The sequence below is a fragment of the Malaclemys terrapin genome, chromosome 3 (genome assembly GCF_027887155.1).
Source record: "Malaclemys terrapin pileata isolate rMalTer1 chromosome 3, rMalTer1.hap1, whole genome shotgun sequence".
Lineage (NCBI taxonomy): Eukaryota > Metazoa > Chordata > Testudines > Emydidae > Malaclemys > Malaclemys terrapin.
This window is the reverse complement of record NC_071507.1, coordinates 170,027,629-170,045,941: the sequence shown is the minus strand read 5'-3', so window position 1 is coordinate 170,045,941 and position 18,313 is coordinate 170,027,629. Positions and strand designations below refer to the sequence as shown.

Here is an 18,313-nt window from a genome sequence, read left to right as displayed (position 1 = left end):
ATGCCTTGACATAGGCTATATTTGCTTCAGTGGAGAGATTCTTTGGAATTACTCTTTTTATTCTGTAACACAAAGGCATCTACAATATACAAATTAAAAAAGTTTAAAATCAGAAATAGGTGAATTAGAATGCCTTGCAATGTATTAGGACCTTTATGTAATAGACATTATTGATCCTTGGTGAAATGACAAAAACAAACAATAAAACAATGGAATACAATAATACCTGATTACAAACTATACTGGAAAGATAGACTAGGCTGTAGAGGTAGGATAGTAGCACTGTTTCTAAAGGATTCCATTTAATTTAGCCAGATGAAAATTCTGAATGGAGAGAACCACCCAGTAGAATGGATACAAATCCCAAAATGAAAGATTGTGTATATTAATAGAGCTATACTACCAGTTTTGGGACCAAGAATGAAATTGAGTGTGCAGAATGTTGAGTAAGATCAATGAGACAGCCAAAATCTAACAAAAGTATGGTAATGGAGGATTTTCAATGATCCCCATATAAAATGACACAACAGGACAAAGTTGAGAGAAAAGTCTGAACGCTTTAGTCGAACATGCAAGAGGAGCAATTTTTGACTTAATCGTAAGTAATACACAGGAGCTAATTCAAGAAGTGACATTAGCTGAGCCACTGAGCTATAATGACCATGACAAAATTAGGTTCAGCATCCAAAGTGTGATGTTTCATTCCATATGATTTTTGAAAATATGCTACTGGGTGTGAATACTGTATAATGTAAATGGAATATGCTTCATGCAAAAGATCTGTTGTAAGGAATCATTACAAAGCTTATAATCTACTGAGTGTGGGCATCCAATTTGTATCAATGCATCATTCTTGTATCTGAAACTAGAAATATGAAATATAACTCTGAGGTCCTATTGTAATTATGCAAAGTGTGGGCCATTAATGGTGGTTTGGAATCCTGATGGCTCCCATCAACTAGGACAATTGGTTGTAAATAGCTCTGTTTACTTGCAAGCCTTTCTGTGAGTCAGGCCAGGAAGAATGAAGGTTTGGGGTCTCCCAGGACATGTGACCATGTCACTTGGTACTGCAATCCATCTTAAATCAGGTTCTTTTCCATTTAGAAGGAGGGGTGGGGACCCAGAGAGACAAAAGATTCCCGACTTGTGCCAAAGCTATATAGGGAGTGGAACAGAACAAAGGGGCTGCAATCATGAGAAATCCCCTAGCTATCACCTGAGCTGGAACAAGGACTGTACCAGGGGAAAGGATTGGGCCCAGACTAGAAAGGAGTCTAGTCTGTGAAAGATGCTTATTGGAACATCTTTGAGAGTGAGATTTTATCTGAAATCAGTTTCTTAATGTATTCGACTTAGACTTGCGTGTTTTTGTTTTATTTTGCTTGGTAACTTACTTTGTTCTGTCTGTTGTTACTTGGAACCACTTAAATCCTACTTTTTATAAAATCACTTTTTGCTTATTAATTGACCCAGAGTAAGTAATTAATTCCTGGGGGAGCAAACAACTGTGCACGTCTCTCTATCAGTGTTATAGAGGGCGGACAATTTATGAGTTTACCCTGTATAAGCTTTATACAGAGTAAAACAGATTTATTTGGGGTTTGAACCCCATTGGGAGTTGGGTATCTGGGTGCTGGAGACAGGAGCACTTCTTAAGCTGTTTTCAGGTAAGCCTGCAGCTTGTAGGGGACATGGTTCAGGCTTGGATCTGTGTTTGCAGCAGGCAAGCATGTCTGGCTGAACAAGACAGGGTACTGAAGTCCCAAGTTGCCAGGGAAAACGGGCTCAGTGGTAGTCCCAGCACATCAGGTGTCAGTCCCAAGGCGGTTTCTCTGACCCAACCTATCACAGGGAGATTGAAATGAAATGCGAATGTTAGTCAAAAAGGCCCTAAACCTAAAAGTAAAGAAAGTCAAGTTCCTAGAGGTGGCATGGATGGTACTAAAAACACAATAAGAGTCTCAGCTTATCTTCACTACAACAGTTAGATCAAGTTTGTTTACCTGAGTTCCTCCTTTCCCTGCTGTTTCACCAACAAAAAGAGCAGTGTAGACATGAGAGGCACTGCATGGACATATATATCCTGGGTATTTACATGTGTAGGACACTCTGCTCTACCTGCGTAAGTCATGCCTCGCCATCAACACTGATATTTATACCCGTGCTAGCTGGGTGTTAGTGTCTGTACTTTACATGCCCCCACACTTGTAGATTTGCCTTCTGAAACAACACACTTTAGCTACACAAAATGACTAGATTAGCAGAGGGAATGGACTAACACCTGATGAGTTGTTGTGACTTCAGCTGCTGCATTGCCATTGTGTTACTAGCTTGAGCAGCATGTGAGCTTCAACCCTCACCCCCTGACAGAGCAGCTAGCTCAAGTTTAAACCACCACCTAACTTGAGCTAGAGATGTTTTTGTGTGGATGAGAGTCATGTTGGGGGGGAAACTTGAGCTATACCCTGAGCTAACTCTAAAGTGAAGACAAGCACTCAGAAGACATGCATGCTGTTGAACTAAAAGACAGTGTAAGGCAAGGAGTTTAAACTAATGTGACTTCATTGCAAGGTTTGAGAATCTCTTCAAACAGAAATCCTTCAAAATCTGGAAATCTGATCCTAGTAAAGTTAATATACAGGAGCATAAATTATAGCAGGCAGTAAATACATGGGGAAATTGGAAGGCCAAAATGGATTTCAAAGAGCAAATAGCTAAAGTTTGTACAAACAAATGAGACTGCAACCCTGTCTCATGCTGACCAATGTTGTTTTGTCTCCTTGTAGTCCTCTGTCCATTTGTTTGTATCCACCTGTTGTCTCTTGTCTTACGCATAGATTGTAAACCTCTTGGGGCAGGGATCTTTTTGTTCTGCTTATACAGGGCCTTGTACAGTGGGCTCCTGGTCCATGACTGGGGCTGCTAAGTGCTACAATAATACAAATAATAAATAATGTAATAAATATTGAAGAGAAAATCTAAACTACCCATACACATTAACAGAGTTCTGAATTTACTGTATCAATCCAGGAAAGGAACATCATTGTTGACAGCTCAGTGAAGACCTCTGCTTAATGTGCAGCTGTGGTCTGAAAAGCAAACAAGATGCTTGGTCGTATGGGGAATGGGATGATGAATAATACAGAGAATATTCTAATGCCATGTCACCTGAAATACTGTTTACCGTACTGATCACCCCAGCTCAAAAAGGATACTACAGAACTAGAGGGGTTCAGAAAAGAGCAACAAGAATGATCAAGGGCATAAAAAGAGCTCTTATAGGAAGAGAGACTTAAAACACTGGTTTGCTTACCTTAGAAAGGAGGTGAATAAGAGGGAACATAGTAGAAGTATATAAAATAATGAATGGTAGAGAGAAGATAGAGCAGGATTTTTTGTTTAACTTGTCTGATTACACAAAAACAAAGGGATATTCAATAAAATTAAAAGGTGAGAAATTCAAAACTGGTAAGTTTTTTTTCATACATTAACATGTAATTAAACTGTGGAAATCATGGCTTTACAAAGTTGTTCAAGTCAAAAACTTAATCCAATTAAAAAAGAATTGGATATTTTTAATGGATATCAAGAATATCCAGAGTCGCCTCATTAATGTTAGCAGATTTTGGGGAAGAGATGTTAAACCTCATGCCTCAGGGCTTAAGTGATTTTTAAATATTAGAGACTCAGTTGAGACCTAATTTGGGGGGCATATTATTCCAGATTTGCCTGTTGCAGGGTTCTTACACCTTCCGCTGAAGCATCTGGTACTGGCCACTGCTGGAGACAGGATACTGGATTAGATGGACCTTGGACCAGAGACAGTATGGCATTCCTATGTATCTATGTACTCCCTTGCAAAGCAAAATTCCTGCTTACTGCTCTGCTTCCCAGCATAGCAAAAGAAAATTGATATCAATGTTGTATGCCAACAGTCTAAAGATCAGTGTTCTAGAAAACTGCAGTTCAAACAATGTATATATGGAAAATAGCTATTTTAGCTTTAAAATAGAAGTAGTATAAGGCATTGAGTTGTCTGACAATATTTTAAAAACACATCAATTTAAATTTATATTGCATTGGCATACTTTTTTTTTTTTAAATCTTCAATGGAAATAATAGGATTGATCAGAGGGAAAAGGAACAGATAGACATGAAGTAAAGGCTATTTACAACCTATAGGTAAAAAATACTTAAATTACAGGTGAACATGTGGCTGCAGCTTAAATATGCAAATCTATATTTTTAAAAAGAAAATGGCCATCTTTCTGTACAATTTTATCACATTTCCAAAATGGCTCTTTATTTCATTGTCTAAGTGACTGGATAATTTAATTACTGTTTTATTTCCCTACGCATGGTACTTCTCACCCATAGTGCACTTTTACTTTTTACTCCGTCTCAAAATCCAGATGTGGAAAATAAGCAAGGAATGCATTTGTTCAGTTGTAGCAAAAAAAGAAGCAAAGTAATCGGACAATAAGTAATGCAGATTGTCAGAAATAATTTGATCATCGTGCCAGCGAATTGTAAAATTTAGAATGAGCAATTGTCAATTGCTGTTCATGTTACAATAGCATGTTGATAAGAGCCATGCAAACCTTTTTCTTTTTTGCAGAAATTTAGAAGGTGATGTTGCCGTACGAAGCTCGGCTGCTGTCTATACATACTGCAAATCGCGAGGGTTGTTTGCAGGGGTATCTTTAGAAGGAACATGTTTAATTGAAAGGAAAGAAACTAATCGCAAGTAAGTCCGTTTCAAAATCATAGAATCATAGCGTTAGAAGGGATCACAAGGGTCATCTAGTCTAATTGCCTGCCAAGATGGGGGATTTGTTGTGTCTAAATTGTCCAAGACAGATGGCTATGCAGCCTCCTTGTGAAAACCTCCAGTGAAGAAGCTTCCACAACCTCCCGAGGCAGTCTGTTCCATTGTCCTACTGTTCTTACAGTTACGAAATTTTTCCTGAGATTTAATCTATTTTGTTCATGTGTGTTTCTTCCATATTTTGTACTGTATCATCCAATGGGTTACACTGGAATTTTAGTGGGATGGATCTTTAGGAAAATATTGAAAATAAATCTTATAGTGAACTTTGTAGAATTGATATGCTCTGATGTAATACTTTTGGTTGTGTTGTGTTCACAACCAGTGCCCTAATTTATAGACAAATCAGGGTAAGGTAATTCATTGTTCAGATACTTAAAATGTCTACTGTATTTACAGGGTTAATAGAAAGGTGAATATTTGATATATATTGGTATAGTGCAGTGGCGGGTAACCTGCTGCCTGCGAGCCACGTGCGGCCCATCAGAGTAATCTGATTGCGCTGGCCCGCCACTTCCCGCAGCTCCCATTGACCAGGAATGGTGCACCGCGGCCACTGGGAGCTGTGTGGGACTGTGCCTGCCAATGGTCAACATCAGCAAAATGTCTCGCTGCCTGCAATCAGATTACCCTGATGGGCCACAGGTTGCCCCCCCCCCCCCCCCCCCGGTATAGTGGAACAAATTCTTTCCTTGGAATGATTTCAGTAGAAATTGCAGGTGATTATCCAATGCAAAATTTGGCCCATGGTATCTCCAAAAGCATTAATGGTGGAATTTGAGTATTAGAATTATATTGTCTCCATATGAACATTTATTCCAATTCACCATGCCAAAAATTTATTTCCGATGTGAGTTATTTATGTCTTTTTTTCATTAAAACAAGTTTTTGAACTTCTGAGGTATTAGATTTGGCAGGGAATGGCAGATATCTGGTTCAATGTCCTTTTAAAAAATAAATTAGGGATTGTGGTTTAGAGCCCAACTAAAGATGTTCAAGAGCTGCTTCTTACTTTTTTTGTTTTGTTTTGTTTTGTTTTACCCATAGATATCAAAACTGTCAAAATTGATACACTAAAATGCAAAGAAATGAGGTTTTCCATGCTGTATTCTGAAAGGTTTGAAATCTTGTTTGAGTCAGACCACTTAATTGAAAATTACATTAAAATAAAACCAGTCTGAGTTGGAGACAATTAAAATTTGTAATTGAATATGTCTCCTTTTTCTGAAAATCTCCCATCCTAGTATTGCTGTTTATAAGAGTAAAGGTTTTTAAAAATCTCAAATGTATTGTACCAATTTTAAGCTGAGCAGTAGCAAAGGCATTAATTCATATTTATTAAAAGCTTGGTTTTGACAGGCCCTTATGTGAGTACATGTAGAAGATATGGAAGATTGTACAGCCTAGGCAAGGCCAGAAAGCAAGATGCACACACAGCAGACCATGCTGGTGGGTGGGTCCTAAAGGTTCGTGTACCCTGTGAACTAGGCCACTCAAGGAGTCTAAGTCTGTGAATTAGGCCACTCAGTGAGTAGCTAATTGTATGTGCTTAGAAACAAATAACACATCCACTGAAATATTTATGGCATATTTGTGAAAATGGATACTGTTGAACATTACCAAGAGTCCAGTTTCCCTTCTTGCTCTAATACGAAAGGACTCTTTAAATAAATAAATAAAATCTGTAATCACAATATAGCAAGAGTTTTAGCAAGTTGGTACCACTTGTTTTCTATGGTTACCCAGAGTTATTGTGGTTGATATTAAAAAGGCCACATTAAAAGCCCTTTAAGCTATAACTGTTTTCTGTGAAACCACTGTTCTCTTTTCTTGTTTAATGCCGAATTTCAATGCAGCTGGTGATCCTGCAGCTGACATCTGATAGCATGCACACAAAAAATCCTGATTTTCCATTTTTTGCACACCACCATGCTTTTCTATAGAAAATGAGCTGCAGCAAAATATTGGTGAAAATTAAGCTGAAGTAATAATAAAGGGAAACAAGTCTGTTCCCTGTACTTTATTGTTCTCAATTTATATTGAGCATAGAACAACTTCTGCCATTCCTTCATGAGTAATCAGTTTAAGAAATCAAGTAAATGTTATTTATACAATATGTTAAAATGGCGCAGTACATAGGGAGTCTTTTAAACTGTAGGTTAAACTAGAAGTATAGCTGAGATGATGATTAAAGCAACTGATATAATTTTTTGTGCTAGATTTTATGGTCAAGATATTCGAGCTAGTGCCATTTTATTTGGTGATGTACCTCGTCTTACTCAATCAGAAGATCTGCATGAAATTCTGGATTCCTTTACTGAACAATATGAAAATGAGGAGCAGAAAAACAATGCAAGAAAAGCAGCAAGGGAACAAAGGAAGGTTTGCACACATTTTTTTCCATATTGGCTCTCTCTGTTGCTAAATCCTTTCATCTAAAATTGGATCCAATCCTAATATTGCTGTGTGGATGGCACTCACATTGAAGTCATTGGATATGTTGAGTGCTGACTGATGGAAGGATAGGGTGTCTTTTTTGGGTATACTGTATTCACGCAAGTGCACTGTTCAGTATTGCCATGGGAACCTCCTCCATAGAAGAACATTACTATTACCTTAAGTTTTGCATACTCCAATCTAATTATATAATTCTTCATTACATTGTTTCCAAGAAGGCAACCAGCTTAGAGAAGCATATCTGTATTTGACGCACTAGAATCAGAAAAGTTTATTCAAAATATTCTTTTTAGCTGCAGCTTGATCTTCAAGAAAAATGTTCATTCTTAAGAATATTTAGAACAAATCAGGGTTTTTAGTTGTTTATCTGCTCCTTTTGTTTCCCATCAAAAATTACAACTCTTGGATTGGGCCATCATATTTAATCACTGAAAAGATGCTGAGAATTATGGGACAAGACATTATCAATGTCTAGGCAACATTATCTCTCTAGACGTAACAGCTGATGCTACTGAGAGAGACTACAATATATATAATTTATTTTCCACCTTTGTGTTAAAACATCAAGCAATAACATTTTTCATTTACACATATAACTTTGTGGTGAATTATTATGCGGCTATAGTTTTACAGTTTGAAATGTAATGACATCAAGGGGCAATATCTGATGGGTTCTTCTTAATTTCTTCTGGATTATCCTCAGGCCTTCAGTTATATTAACCTGTACTTGCTAGTGAGGTGTGATTTTGCTATTTTTTAAATTATTTATTTTAGGCTAATGTTCCACCTGTTAAACCATCGTCAAGGCCACAGTCACGTAAGCCACCTGTGTGTGCTGCACCAGCAGGTATGAAAATGTTTTGATAACATGAAATTGTCACTATATGTGAAAGAAGAGTATTAGAAATACTATGAGTATGTTGTTTTTATGCTATTCAATCCCCTTTTCTTGTGTGAGCTGGTAACTTCTCTATAACAGCTTGATTTGTCAAAAAGTGGAAGTATTTTGGGATAGATTCATGAAAGATAATGGTTGACATTTTTATGGTTTTTAACTTCTAATGTAAGTTTATCTAGTCTCTAAATGTTTACTAAACAGACACTACAAAATGGCTGGTTGTATTATTACTACACATTGTAGATGACAGCTGAATATAGAAATTAGTGCCAGTTTTACAGTCATGTATGTAATAGCTCAGAAGGGACATTAAAATTAATTGGGTACATAATGGTCCACTTTGTATGATGGATTTTTTTCCTATTTAAGGGGACTGTTTTCTTGTAAAAACGGCTGACTTTTAGGAGGAAGTTAATCTCTTCTGGTCTGGGCCCAATGGGCTGCCTCTTTTCATCATCCTCTTCAAATAGGTAGATGAATCTTTCACTAGTATAGTGTCTTAATTCCTTACTCTATTTTAGTCTTCCTTCTGCCACGCAGCCAGTAGGGTATGTGACGCCTGCTGATACTATTTTTTTTTTCCTGCAGATCCTTTCCTATTCTGTTGGGAAAGAGATGAATCAAGATTTCCATCCCTCAGTCCTAGTTCAGTAAATAGCTATTTCTGCTCTCCACCACTCCTTCTTGGCTAACTACAATAATTTGTGGATACTGAACATATATTATATAAATTAATTATTTACATTTTCCTGCAGATGTAAAAAATCCACACAAACTTTATCCTGAACTTCCCAATTACCATGCCACTGAGGGTAAGTACTACACTTTGAATTTATTTTATAAAGGGCACATGCAATGGGTGTGAGACTGCATGGGGATATTTTGGAAAACATTATACTTTTTTAAAAAATTCTGTGCTGGCATCACCTTGTCGTCTTTATTGTCCAGACTCATCCCATGAGTTAAACAAATCAAGATTCCCTTCTGTTTTTTTATGTTTTAGAAATGTTTTATAAACATCTACCTTTATCTTGTTCCCTGGCTTTATACTCAGACAGCAGGTGAATCTCACCTTCCTTTCTGTCTCCTTGTGGCCTAACTTCTTACATTTCAAAAATCCTTTTTCCCCATTCAATATACATGTCCAGTCCTATAAATAGTCAGACTATATTTGATGATACCACCTTAATGAGGCAAAAGAGATCACTATGACATAACAACCTGTGTCCAAGTCTACCCGCTCTCCTCTGTGCACAAAGTAGTGTAAATCCTGTTTTATATAAACAAACACCCACAATGGTCAAATCTGATTACCATCATAAGGTTAGTTTGCCATTGCATTTACATCCTTTCATAGGATTATGCAGTGGTTTGAGATTATAAATCTGCTTTTTGGTGTAACACATAGATCACTTGTGCGGTGGTCTGGATTGTCAAGTTTTTTGAGGTCAAAACAAGGGCCTGGCTCATTTTCATGCCTAACTCATTTATGATTCTGTTGCACCCAGCACCACTTGTAGTTTATGGAGTTTGTACTGTGAGAGCATGGCATCACAGATCATTAGAACTAATTTTGAAGCCTAAACAGTTTAACCTTTGTTCTGCACCTGGCAGAACCCTATTGACAAAGTGGTAAATTCACTTAGAGAATGTTTAAGCTCATGTGACTTTGTTTCCCCAAGAATGTCTCACCCTTCCGATGGAAAAAGCAAGTTTGTGTTGATCCCCTGAAACCACTTATAAGGTCCACAAACTATTTTGCAAGGCAGTGAAATATAATATTTTCCTCGAATAAATTGGATAGACTTTTTGATCTATAAAATACATTACCTGCTTGTCAACTACTAAGTTTTATACAGACAGTAAGTGTTGGTCAGTGCTAGGATCAGACCCCAAACCTTGACACTGCGTAAACATACACATTGTCTCACACGCACAATGCTTAACAAAAATTAAAATCTTTCACCAAAATGTTTCAATGTGTTTTCAGTTTAAAAAAGGACAAGTAAAAATAACCACAATGATCCAGTTACATTAAAAACAAATTAGTTGTGGTGTTCGCAACATCCACTAAGTATGATTGAATTTAGCCTCAAGGTCCTGACCAATATCCCAATTATATGTATCTCACGTGCACAAATCATTAATAAATGAACATGATGCATTTTTAAACACACAAAAAGAGAAAAAAAGTTAAAACTTATAATACTTAAAAATATTTAATCTTCATTTTAACCACCTTCCTTATGCCTTCACCTGGACCCTCTCTGTTTGTAGTTTTCTTAAAAGAAAAAGCTATTCCTTGTAATTTCTGGTAGTAATACATATACTTGTTGGGGAAAAGTGTTCAATTTAGGAGATAGGTGTCAGGTTTCATTGGCAATCTCCAGTCCTACTACTGAAGACCAAATGAGACAAATGCACACAGGGAAAGAGACAGAGGTGGAAAAAAGATAGGAAAATTCAACTTTTTCTGTAATATCTGGTTTCTGGAAACCCACAGAAACATCACGCATTCTCTAACCTTTTTAGAAACATTGGGACTTGACAAACATTTTTCACAGTCAGGCTGCTAAAATAGAACTTTCGTTCTGCCTCTTCTGAAGGGGAGAGGGAGTTGGGGGTAGGTGATATTTTGTCTTAGGGTATGTCTACACTGGCAAGTTTCTGTGCCACAAATTATACCACTTTTATTAAAATGCTGGAATTAAACCACTGTTGCGTGTCCACACTGTGCTCCTTGTGACGCTGGAGCGCATCCACATTAGCAGCCCTTGCAATGGCAAAGGCAGCAGTGCACTGTGGTAGCTATCCCACTGTGAAACTGGCCGCAGGGTGCTTTGGGAAGGGTTTGCAATGCCTCATGGGGCAGGCACAGTGTCACATGATGCAGGTTTCCTAATCCCATTGTTCCATGGGCATCCTACTACATTGCCAGCTGCTTTTCAACTGAAGTGTGGTAGGGAAGAGTGTGTGGCAGGGAGTGTGTGTGTCTCTCTCTCCTGCCCTCCATACAGTGTGTTTTGGGGGACAGAGAGTGTGTCAGCATGCTGTCTTGTAAATTCAGTCAGCGGCAGGAAGCAACCAGTGCTGGGGGAGGGTGAAACCCCGACATCAGCCCCTGCCTCCTCCCTGGGCTCTCTGCACAGCTCTCTCTCTCTCTCTCTCTCTCTCACACGCGCACACACACACACCTCTCTGCCTCTATGTTCAACAGCATGAACATTCTACATTAATAGTTTGCTTTGTATTCCATAGCAGATTAGCACAGCACACAATGGTGCTTTGAAAGGGGAGGGGCGCATGTCTCCAGGGCAGCCGAATTCAAAACAATGAGTAGAGCGGTCACTTGAGTCATTATGGGACAGTTTCGGAGGCCAATTACAGTGCAGAAAGCAATCAAGTGTCTACACTGGCAATAGAGCTCTGGAGCCTCTGTGCAAATAGCCTTACGACTCTCGTGGAGGTAGGTTTTTTTTTTTTGCAGCGCTGCAACTGAGGAGTTTCTGTGCACAAATTGGCTTGGCAGCATGTACACGTCTGCGGTTTGAGTGCAAAAAGCTGCTTTACTGCACAGAAACTGCCAGTGTAGACAAGCCCCTACTCTGCAGCCAGTTTTCTTGGATAGCAGTCCTGCCATCAAGGGGATATCTTCACCCTTATAGGTATTATGCAGCTCTGAAAACTGTAGATATTTTCTGTCATTTAGCTCTAAAATGCTCATTTCTTATTCTCATAGTTAAGAGATAAGTGGCACAAGAAAATTGGTTGCTGCTAAGACTAAGGCCCAGATCCTACAATGTGGTCTTTTAGCACAGACCCCTGTACTTATGTGTAGTACCAAGACTGATTTAAGCAGGACCCCAACTGGGAGCAGGGGCCTGTGCTACCCAGTCACCATTGCAGGGTTAAGGCCTGTTGTTATATTATTCAGGTCCTTAAGTAATATTATATGGTTTCAACATTTAACATAAATCTCTTTTGTTGCCAGTGAAGAAAACTACAATAATTTGTAGACGACACATAGAAGTAGAAAGAAAATGAATCCTCTAGAAGCCATGTTTTAGATTTTATGATGTGATAGTAAACGTTATTGCAGGAATACTGTACCTTAGCATATAGCAACAGTATGTCCATTGTCATCGGTAGGAAGGGATTAATTGCAACAAAAAAAAAAAAAAAAAAAAAAAAGATAAAAGTAACAGAAGAGTTGAAACATTTTATACTTCTATTATGTTACATGAAAGAACATGTAAGTTCTTTGATTTGTGTGTGAGACATTTTTAATTATCTACTATGGAGACCTTCTGAGTTATCTTGATGAGTAAAGTAATATAACCTGTTTCAAGTCCAAGACAGAATATTAAATTAAAAACCTGTCTCTCTAAACTGATATTGTGATACTTGATTCATATGCAAGCAGAGCAGACTGAGTTTTTATACAGCTCAATTCTGTTAAGAGTAATTCTTAGATTAATACACTAAAGTGTAAATGGTGTTTCCAAAGGAAGATTTTAAAGGTTATCAGAAATGGGAAATATTACAGATTTTAGTGCCTGTTTCTTTAAACTGTTGTAAATCACAAGGAATTATTACAACCCTGAACATAAAACATCACAGTAATACCATTATTAACTAAATAGGCTGGTATTATCAAAGGAATCTCATGAATTTGGCCATACAACTCCCTTAGGGTCCTTTGAAATTCTCTGTCCTAGCAAATACTATTGTGGTTGGCAGAAACCAGTTCTCCATCTACTGGGAAAAGTCATTGATTTTAATCTGACTTTTCAAAAAGAAGCTTTGAATTGCTATCTTTTAGTTTTTAACAAATACGTTCTTCTTGAAAAATGTTACATATTACCTTTTTGTTGGTTTGTTTGTCTTCCTACTTGTTTGCCATCTTTCAAAAGAGCCTATACCTCCTCTCATAAAGTAGCATCTCTTATTCTACCAGGTAGCTAGGAAACAAAAATGATGGTCAATTACAGCTCATATGATGAGACCATTAACTTCCTCCTTAGTTTGTTTGCATTTTGGAAGCATTTGGCATAATATGGGAAGTTTGGTGTTTCTGATTCACATCCTCAAATGTTAACACCCTATTCCACCCCATGAGGGTGGAGTACTTTGGAGATAATTAAGATAAGACCAGAAAAGAGATCTTGTAATTGCACGTAGGCCAACTGACCAAACATCCATATGTGCCTCCTTGCCATACTAGAAGCAGAGATTTGTAGAGAGAAGATTTTTCAGTTTCTTTGTGTTCCAGCTTGACACCCCAGCTGTCTTCCTGAGCTTATGAGAGACCTACCAGTGCTTCCAATTTTCCTTCACACACTAGCTTTTTTATTACAACTGCACAAACAACATCTGAAGGGTTTCTTCAGCTCCCTTAGGGCTTTTCTTTACAGCTAAAAAAATCTGTTTTTAATGCATATGAGTGATCCTGAGCTAAACACACAGTGAAGACAAGGCCACTTTAATTTTATCACTGGCACTGAACCTCAGGAGGTATGTATAGGGCTGATGTTGGCGAAAAGCCAAGAGATAGGACAGGAGAAATATAGTGGGGGACAGAAAGAAACACACAAGGGAAAGGATAACAGAGCAGGATCTCACCTGTATCACACTGGGGTTCTCGTGCTGGTGATGGTCAGGTGTCCCCACTAGTGCACTGAGGTCTGAAATTTGAGAGGACTGACTCACAAGGAGGGAACTGACCACCAGGGAATGGGATCTGAAGCTGGAGTTGTTTTCAGACTTCTGTGCTCCAACTCAGACTACTTGGGGAGGACTGGCTCTTGCCTTGACAGACTGAAGTGATTATTTTCCAAATTATGAAATCATCATAGAATCATAGAATCATAGAATATCAGAGTTGGAAGGGACCTCAAGAGGTCATCTAGTCCAACCCCCTGCTCAAAGCAGGACCAATTCCCAGCTAAATCATCCCAGCCAGGGCTTTGTCAAGCCGGGCCTTAAAAACCTCCAAGGAAGGAGACTCCACCACCTCCCTAGGTAACGCATTCCAGTGTTTCACCACCCTCCTAGTGAAATAGTTTTTCCTGATATCCAACCTGGACCTCCCCCACTGCAACTTGAGACCATTGCTCCTTGTTCTGTCATCTGCCACCACTGAGAACAGCCGAGCTCCATCCTCTTTGGAACCCCCCTTCAGGTAGTTGAAGGCTGCTATCAAATCCCCCCTCATTCTTCTCTTCTGGAGACTAAACAATCCCAGTTCTCTCAGCCTCTCCTCATAAGTCATGTGCTCCAGACCCCTAATCATTTTTGTTGCCCTCCGCTGGACTCTTTCCAATTTTTCCACATCCTTCTTGTAGTGTGGGGACCAAAACTGGACACAGTATTCCAGATGAGGCCTCACCAATGTCGAATAAAGGGGAACGATCACGTTCCTCGATCTGCTGGCAATGCCCCTACTTATACAGCCCAAAATGCCGTTAGCCTTCTTGGCAACAAGAGCACACTGTTGACTCATATCCAGCTTCTCGTCCACTGTGACCCCTAGGTCCTTTTCAGCAGAACTGCTACCTAGCCATTCGGTCCCTAGTCTGTAGCAGTGCATGGGATTCTTCCGTCCTAAGTGCAGGACTCTGCACTTGTCCTTGTTGAACCTCATCAGGTTTTTTTCTGCCCAATCCTCTAATTTGTCTAGGTCCCTCTGTATCCGATCCCTACCCTCTAGTGTATCTACCACGCTTCCTAGTTTAGTGTCATCTGCAAACTTGCTGAGAGTGCAGTCCACACCATCCTCCAGATCATTAATAAAGATATTAAACAAAACCGGCCCCAGGACCGACCCTTGGGGCACTCCACTTGAAACCGGCTGCCAACTAGACATGGAGCCATTGATCACTACCCGTTGAGCCCGATGATCTAGCCAGCTTTCTATCCACCTTACAGTCCATTCATCCAGCCCATACTTCTTTAACTTGGTGGCAAGAATACTGTGGGAGACAGTATCAAAAGCTTTGCTAAAGTCAAGAAATAACACATCCACTGCTTTCCCCTCATCCACAGAGCCAGTTATCTCATCATAGAAGGCAATTAGGTTAGTCAGGCACGACTTCCCCTTCGTGAATCCATGCTGACTGTTCCTGATCACTTTCCTCTCCTCTAAATGTTTCATAATTGATTCCTTGAGGACCTGCTCCATGATTTTTCCAGGTACTGAGGTGAGGCTGACTGGCCTGTAGTTCCCCGGATCCTCCTTCTTCCCTTTTTTAAAGATGGGCACTACATTAGCCTTTTTCCAGTCATCTGGGACCTCCCCCGATCGCCATGAGTTTTCAAAAATAATGGCTAATGGCTCTGCAATCTCACCCGCCAACTCCTTTAGCACCCTCGGATGCAGCGCATCCGGCCCCATGGACTTGTGCACGTCCAGTTTTTCTAAATAGTCCCGAACCACTTCTTTCTCCACAGAGGGTTGGTCACCTTCTCCCCATGCTGTACTGCCCAGTGCAGCAATCTGGGAGCTGACCTTGTGCGTGAAGACAGAGGCAAAAAAATCATTGAGTACATTAGCTTTTTCCACATCCTCGGTCACTAGGTTGCCTCCCTCATTCAGTAAGGGGCCCACACTTTCCTTGATTTTCTTCTTGTTGCTAACATACCTGAAGAAACCCTTCTTGTTACTCTTAACATCTCTTGCTAACTGCAACTCCAAGTGTGATTTGGCCTTCCTGATTTCACTCCTGCACGCCTGAGCAATATTTTTATACTCCTCCCTGGTCATTTGTCCAATCTTCCACTCCTTATAAGCCTCTTTTTTGCGTTTAAGATCAGCAAGGATTTCACTGTTTAGCCAAGCTGGTCGCCTGCCATATTTACTATTCTTTCTACACATCGGGATGGTTTGTTCCTGCAACCTCAATAAGGATTCTTTAAAATACAGCCAGCTCTCCTGGACCCCTTTGCCCTTCATGTTATTCTCCCAGGGGATCCTGCCCATCTGTTCCCTGAGGGAGTCAAAGTCTGCTTTTCTGAAGTCCAGGGTCCGTATTCTGCTGCTCTCCTTTCTTCCTTGTGTCAGGATCCTGAACTCGACCATCTCATGGTCACTGCCTCCCAGGTTCCCATCCACTTTTGCTTCCCCTACTAGTTCTTCCCTGTTTGTGAGCAGCAGGTCAAGAAAAGCTTTGCCCCTAGTTGGTTCCTCCAGCACTTGCACCAGAAAATTGTCCCCTACACTTTCCAAAAATTTCCTGGATTGCCTGTGCACCGCTGTATTGCTCTCCCAGCAGATATCAGGGTGATTAAAGTCTCCCATGAGAACCAGGGCCTGCGATCTAGCAACTTCTGCTAGTTGCCAGAAGAAAGCCTCGTCCACCTCATCCCCCTGGTCTGGTGGTCTATAGCAGACTCCAACCACGACATCACCCTTGTTGCTCACACTTCTCAACTTTATCCAGAGACTCTCAGGTTTTTCTGCAGTATCATACCGGAGCTCTGAGCAGTCATACTCCTCTCTTACATACAACGCAACTCCCCCACCTTTTCTGCCCTGCCTGTCCTTCCTGAACAGTTTATATCCATCCATGACAGTACTCCAGTCATGTGAGTTATCCCACCAAGTCTCTGTTATTCCAATCACATCATAGTTCCCTGACTGTGCCAGGACTTCCAGTTCTCCCTGCTTGTTTCCCAGGCTTCTTGCATTTGTGTATAGGCACTTAAGATAACTCAACGATCGTCCCTCTTTCTCAGCATGAGACAGGAGTCCTCCCCTGTTGCGCTCTCCTGCTTGTGCTTCCTCCCAGGATCCCATTTCCCCACTTACCTCAGGGCTTTGGTCTCCTTCCCCCGGTGAACCTAGTTTAAAGCCCTCCTCACTAGGTTAGCCAGCCTGCTGGCGAAGATGCTCTTCCCTCTCTTCGTTAGGTGGAGCCCGTCTCTGCCTAGCACTCCTTCTTCTTGGAACACCATCCCATGGTCGAAGAATCCAAAGCCTTCTCTCCGACACCACCTGCGTAGCCATTCGTTGACTTCCACGATTCGACGGTCTCTACCCCGGCCTTTTCCTTGCACAGGGAGGATGGACGAGAACACCACTTGCGCCTCAAACTCCTTTATCCTTCTTCCCAGAGCCACGTAGTCTGCAGTGATCCGCTCAAGGTCATTCTTGGCAGTATCATTGGTGCCCACGTGGAGAAGCAGGAAGGGGTAGCGATCCGAGGGCTTGATGAGTCTCGGCAGTCTCTCCGTCACATCGTGTATCCTAGCTCCTGGCAAGCAGCAGACCTCTCGGTTTTCCCGGTCAGGGCGGCAGATAGATGACTCAGTCCCCCTGAGGAGGGAGTCCCCGACCACCACCACCCTCCTCCTCCTCTTGGGAGTGGTGGTCGTGGAACCCCCATCCCTAGGACAGTGCATCTTTTGCCTTACAATCGGTGGAGTCTCCTTCTGCTCCCTTCCCTCAGATGGGCCATCTAGTCCACTCTCCGCATTAGCACCTGTAGAGAGAACATGGAAACGATTGCTCACCTGTATCTCCATTGCTGGTGCATGGACGCTCCTCTTTCTCCTTCTGGAGGTCACATGCTGCCAAACCTCCTCACAATCCTTCTGTCCCTGCTGCGCCTGCTCTGAATCTTCAGAACATTGTGGCCGTAGAAGCATCTCCTGACGTCTGTCCAGGAAATCTTCATTTTCCCTTATGCAACGCAGAGTTGATACTTGTTTCTCCAGCCCTCGAACCTTCTCCTCCAATATGGAGACCAGCTTGCACTTTGTGCAGACAAAGTCGCTTCTGTCCTGTGGAAGAAAGACAAACATGGCACAACCTGTGCAGGTTACAACAACTGATCGCTCACCTTCCATATCTCCGTCCTCTTAAGAGCTTCCTCAACTGTTGCAGGAACTACTCAGAGAAACCTGCAGATGAAAGCCTAGGTGCGCTCTCCCCACGTGAACTCCCAGGCAAACTCCCGCTGTTAGCCTCTGCTGTTCGCCGCTCAGCTGGTTCGCTGCTGACTGCCCTTATATACCAGTCAGGCCCACTCAAGGCCCAGCTGGAACAAAGCACTCCCAATTCACACTTTTCAAACAAACAAGCAAGCAATCAAGCACACGGTCAAACTGACCAACTGTCCCAGCAGCAG

General features: G+C 40.9%; 1 protein-coding gene across 4 annotated transcripts in view; it reads left to right on the top strand.

Moving 5' to 3' along the window:
- Nucleotides 1–18,313, top strand: part of SH3YL1 (SH3 and SYLF domain containing 1) — a 120,299-nt gene that overhangs the window by 59,963 nt on the left and 42,023 nt on the right. For all 4 annotated transcript variants that reach the window (XM_054021984.1, XM_054021985.1, XM_054021983.1 and 1 more), the window contains exons 6-9: nucleotides 4,622–4,750; nucleotides 7,051–7,213; nucleotides 8,063–8,135; nucleotides 8,942–8,998. In XM_054021984.1, the coding sequence (XP_053877959.1) occupies nucleotides 4,622–4,750; nucleotides 7,051–7,213; nucleotides 8,063–8,135; nucleotides 8,942–8,998 (422 nt within the window). The remainder of the gene's footprint in view (nucleotides 1–4,621; nucleotides 4,751–7,050; nucleotides 7,214–8,062; nucleotides 8,136–8,941; nucleotides 8,999–18,313) is intronic.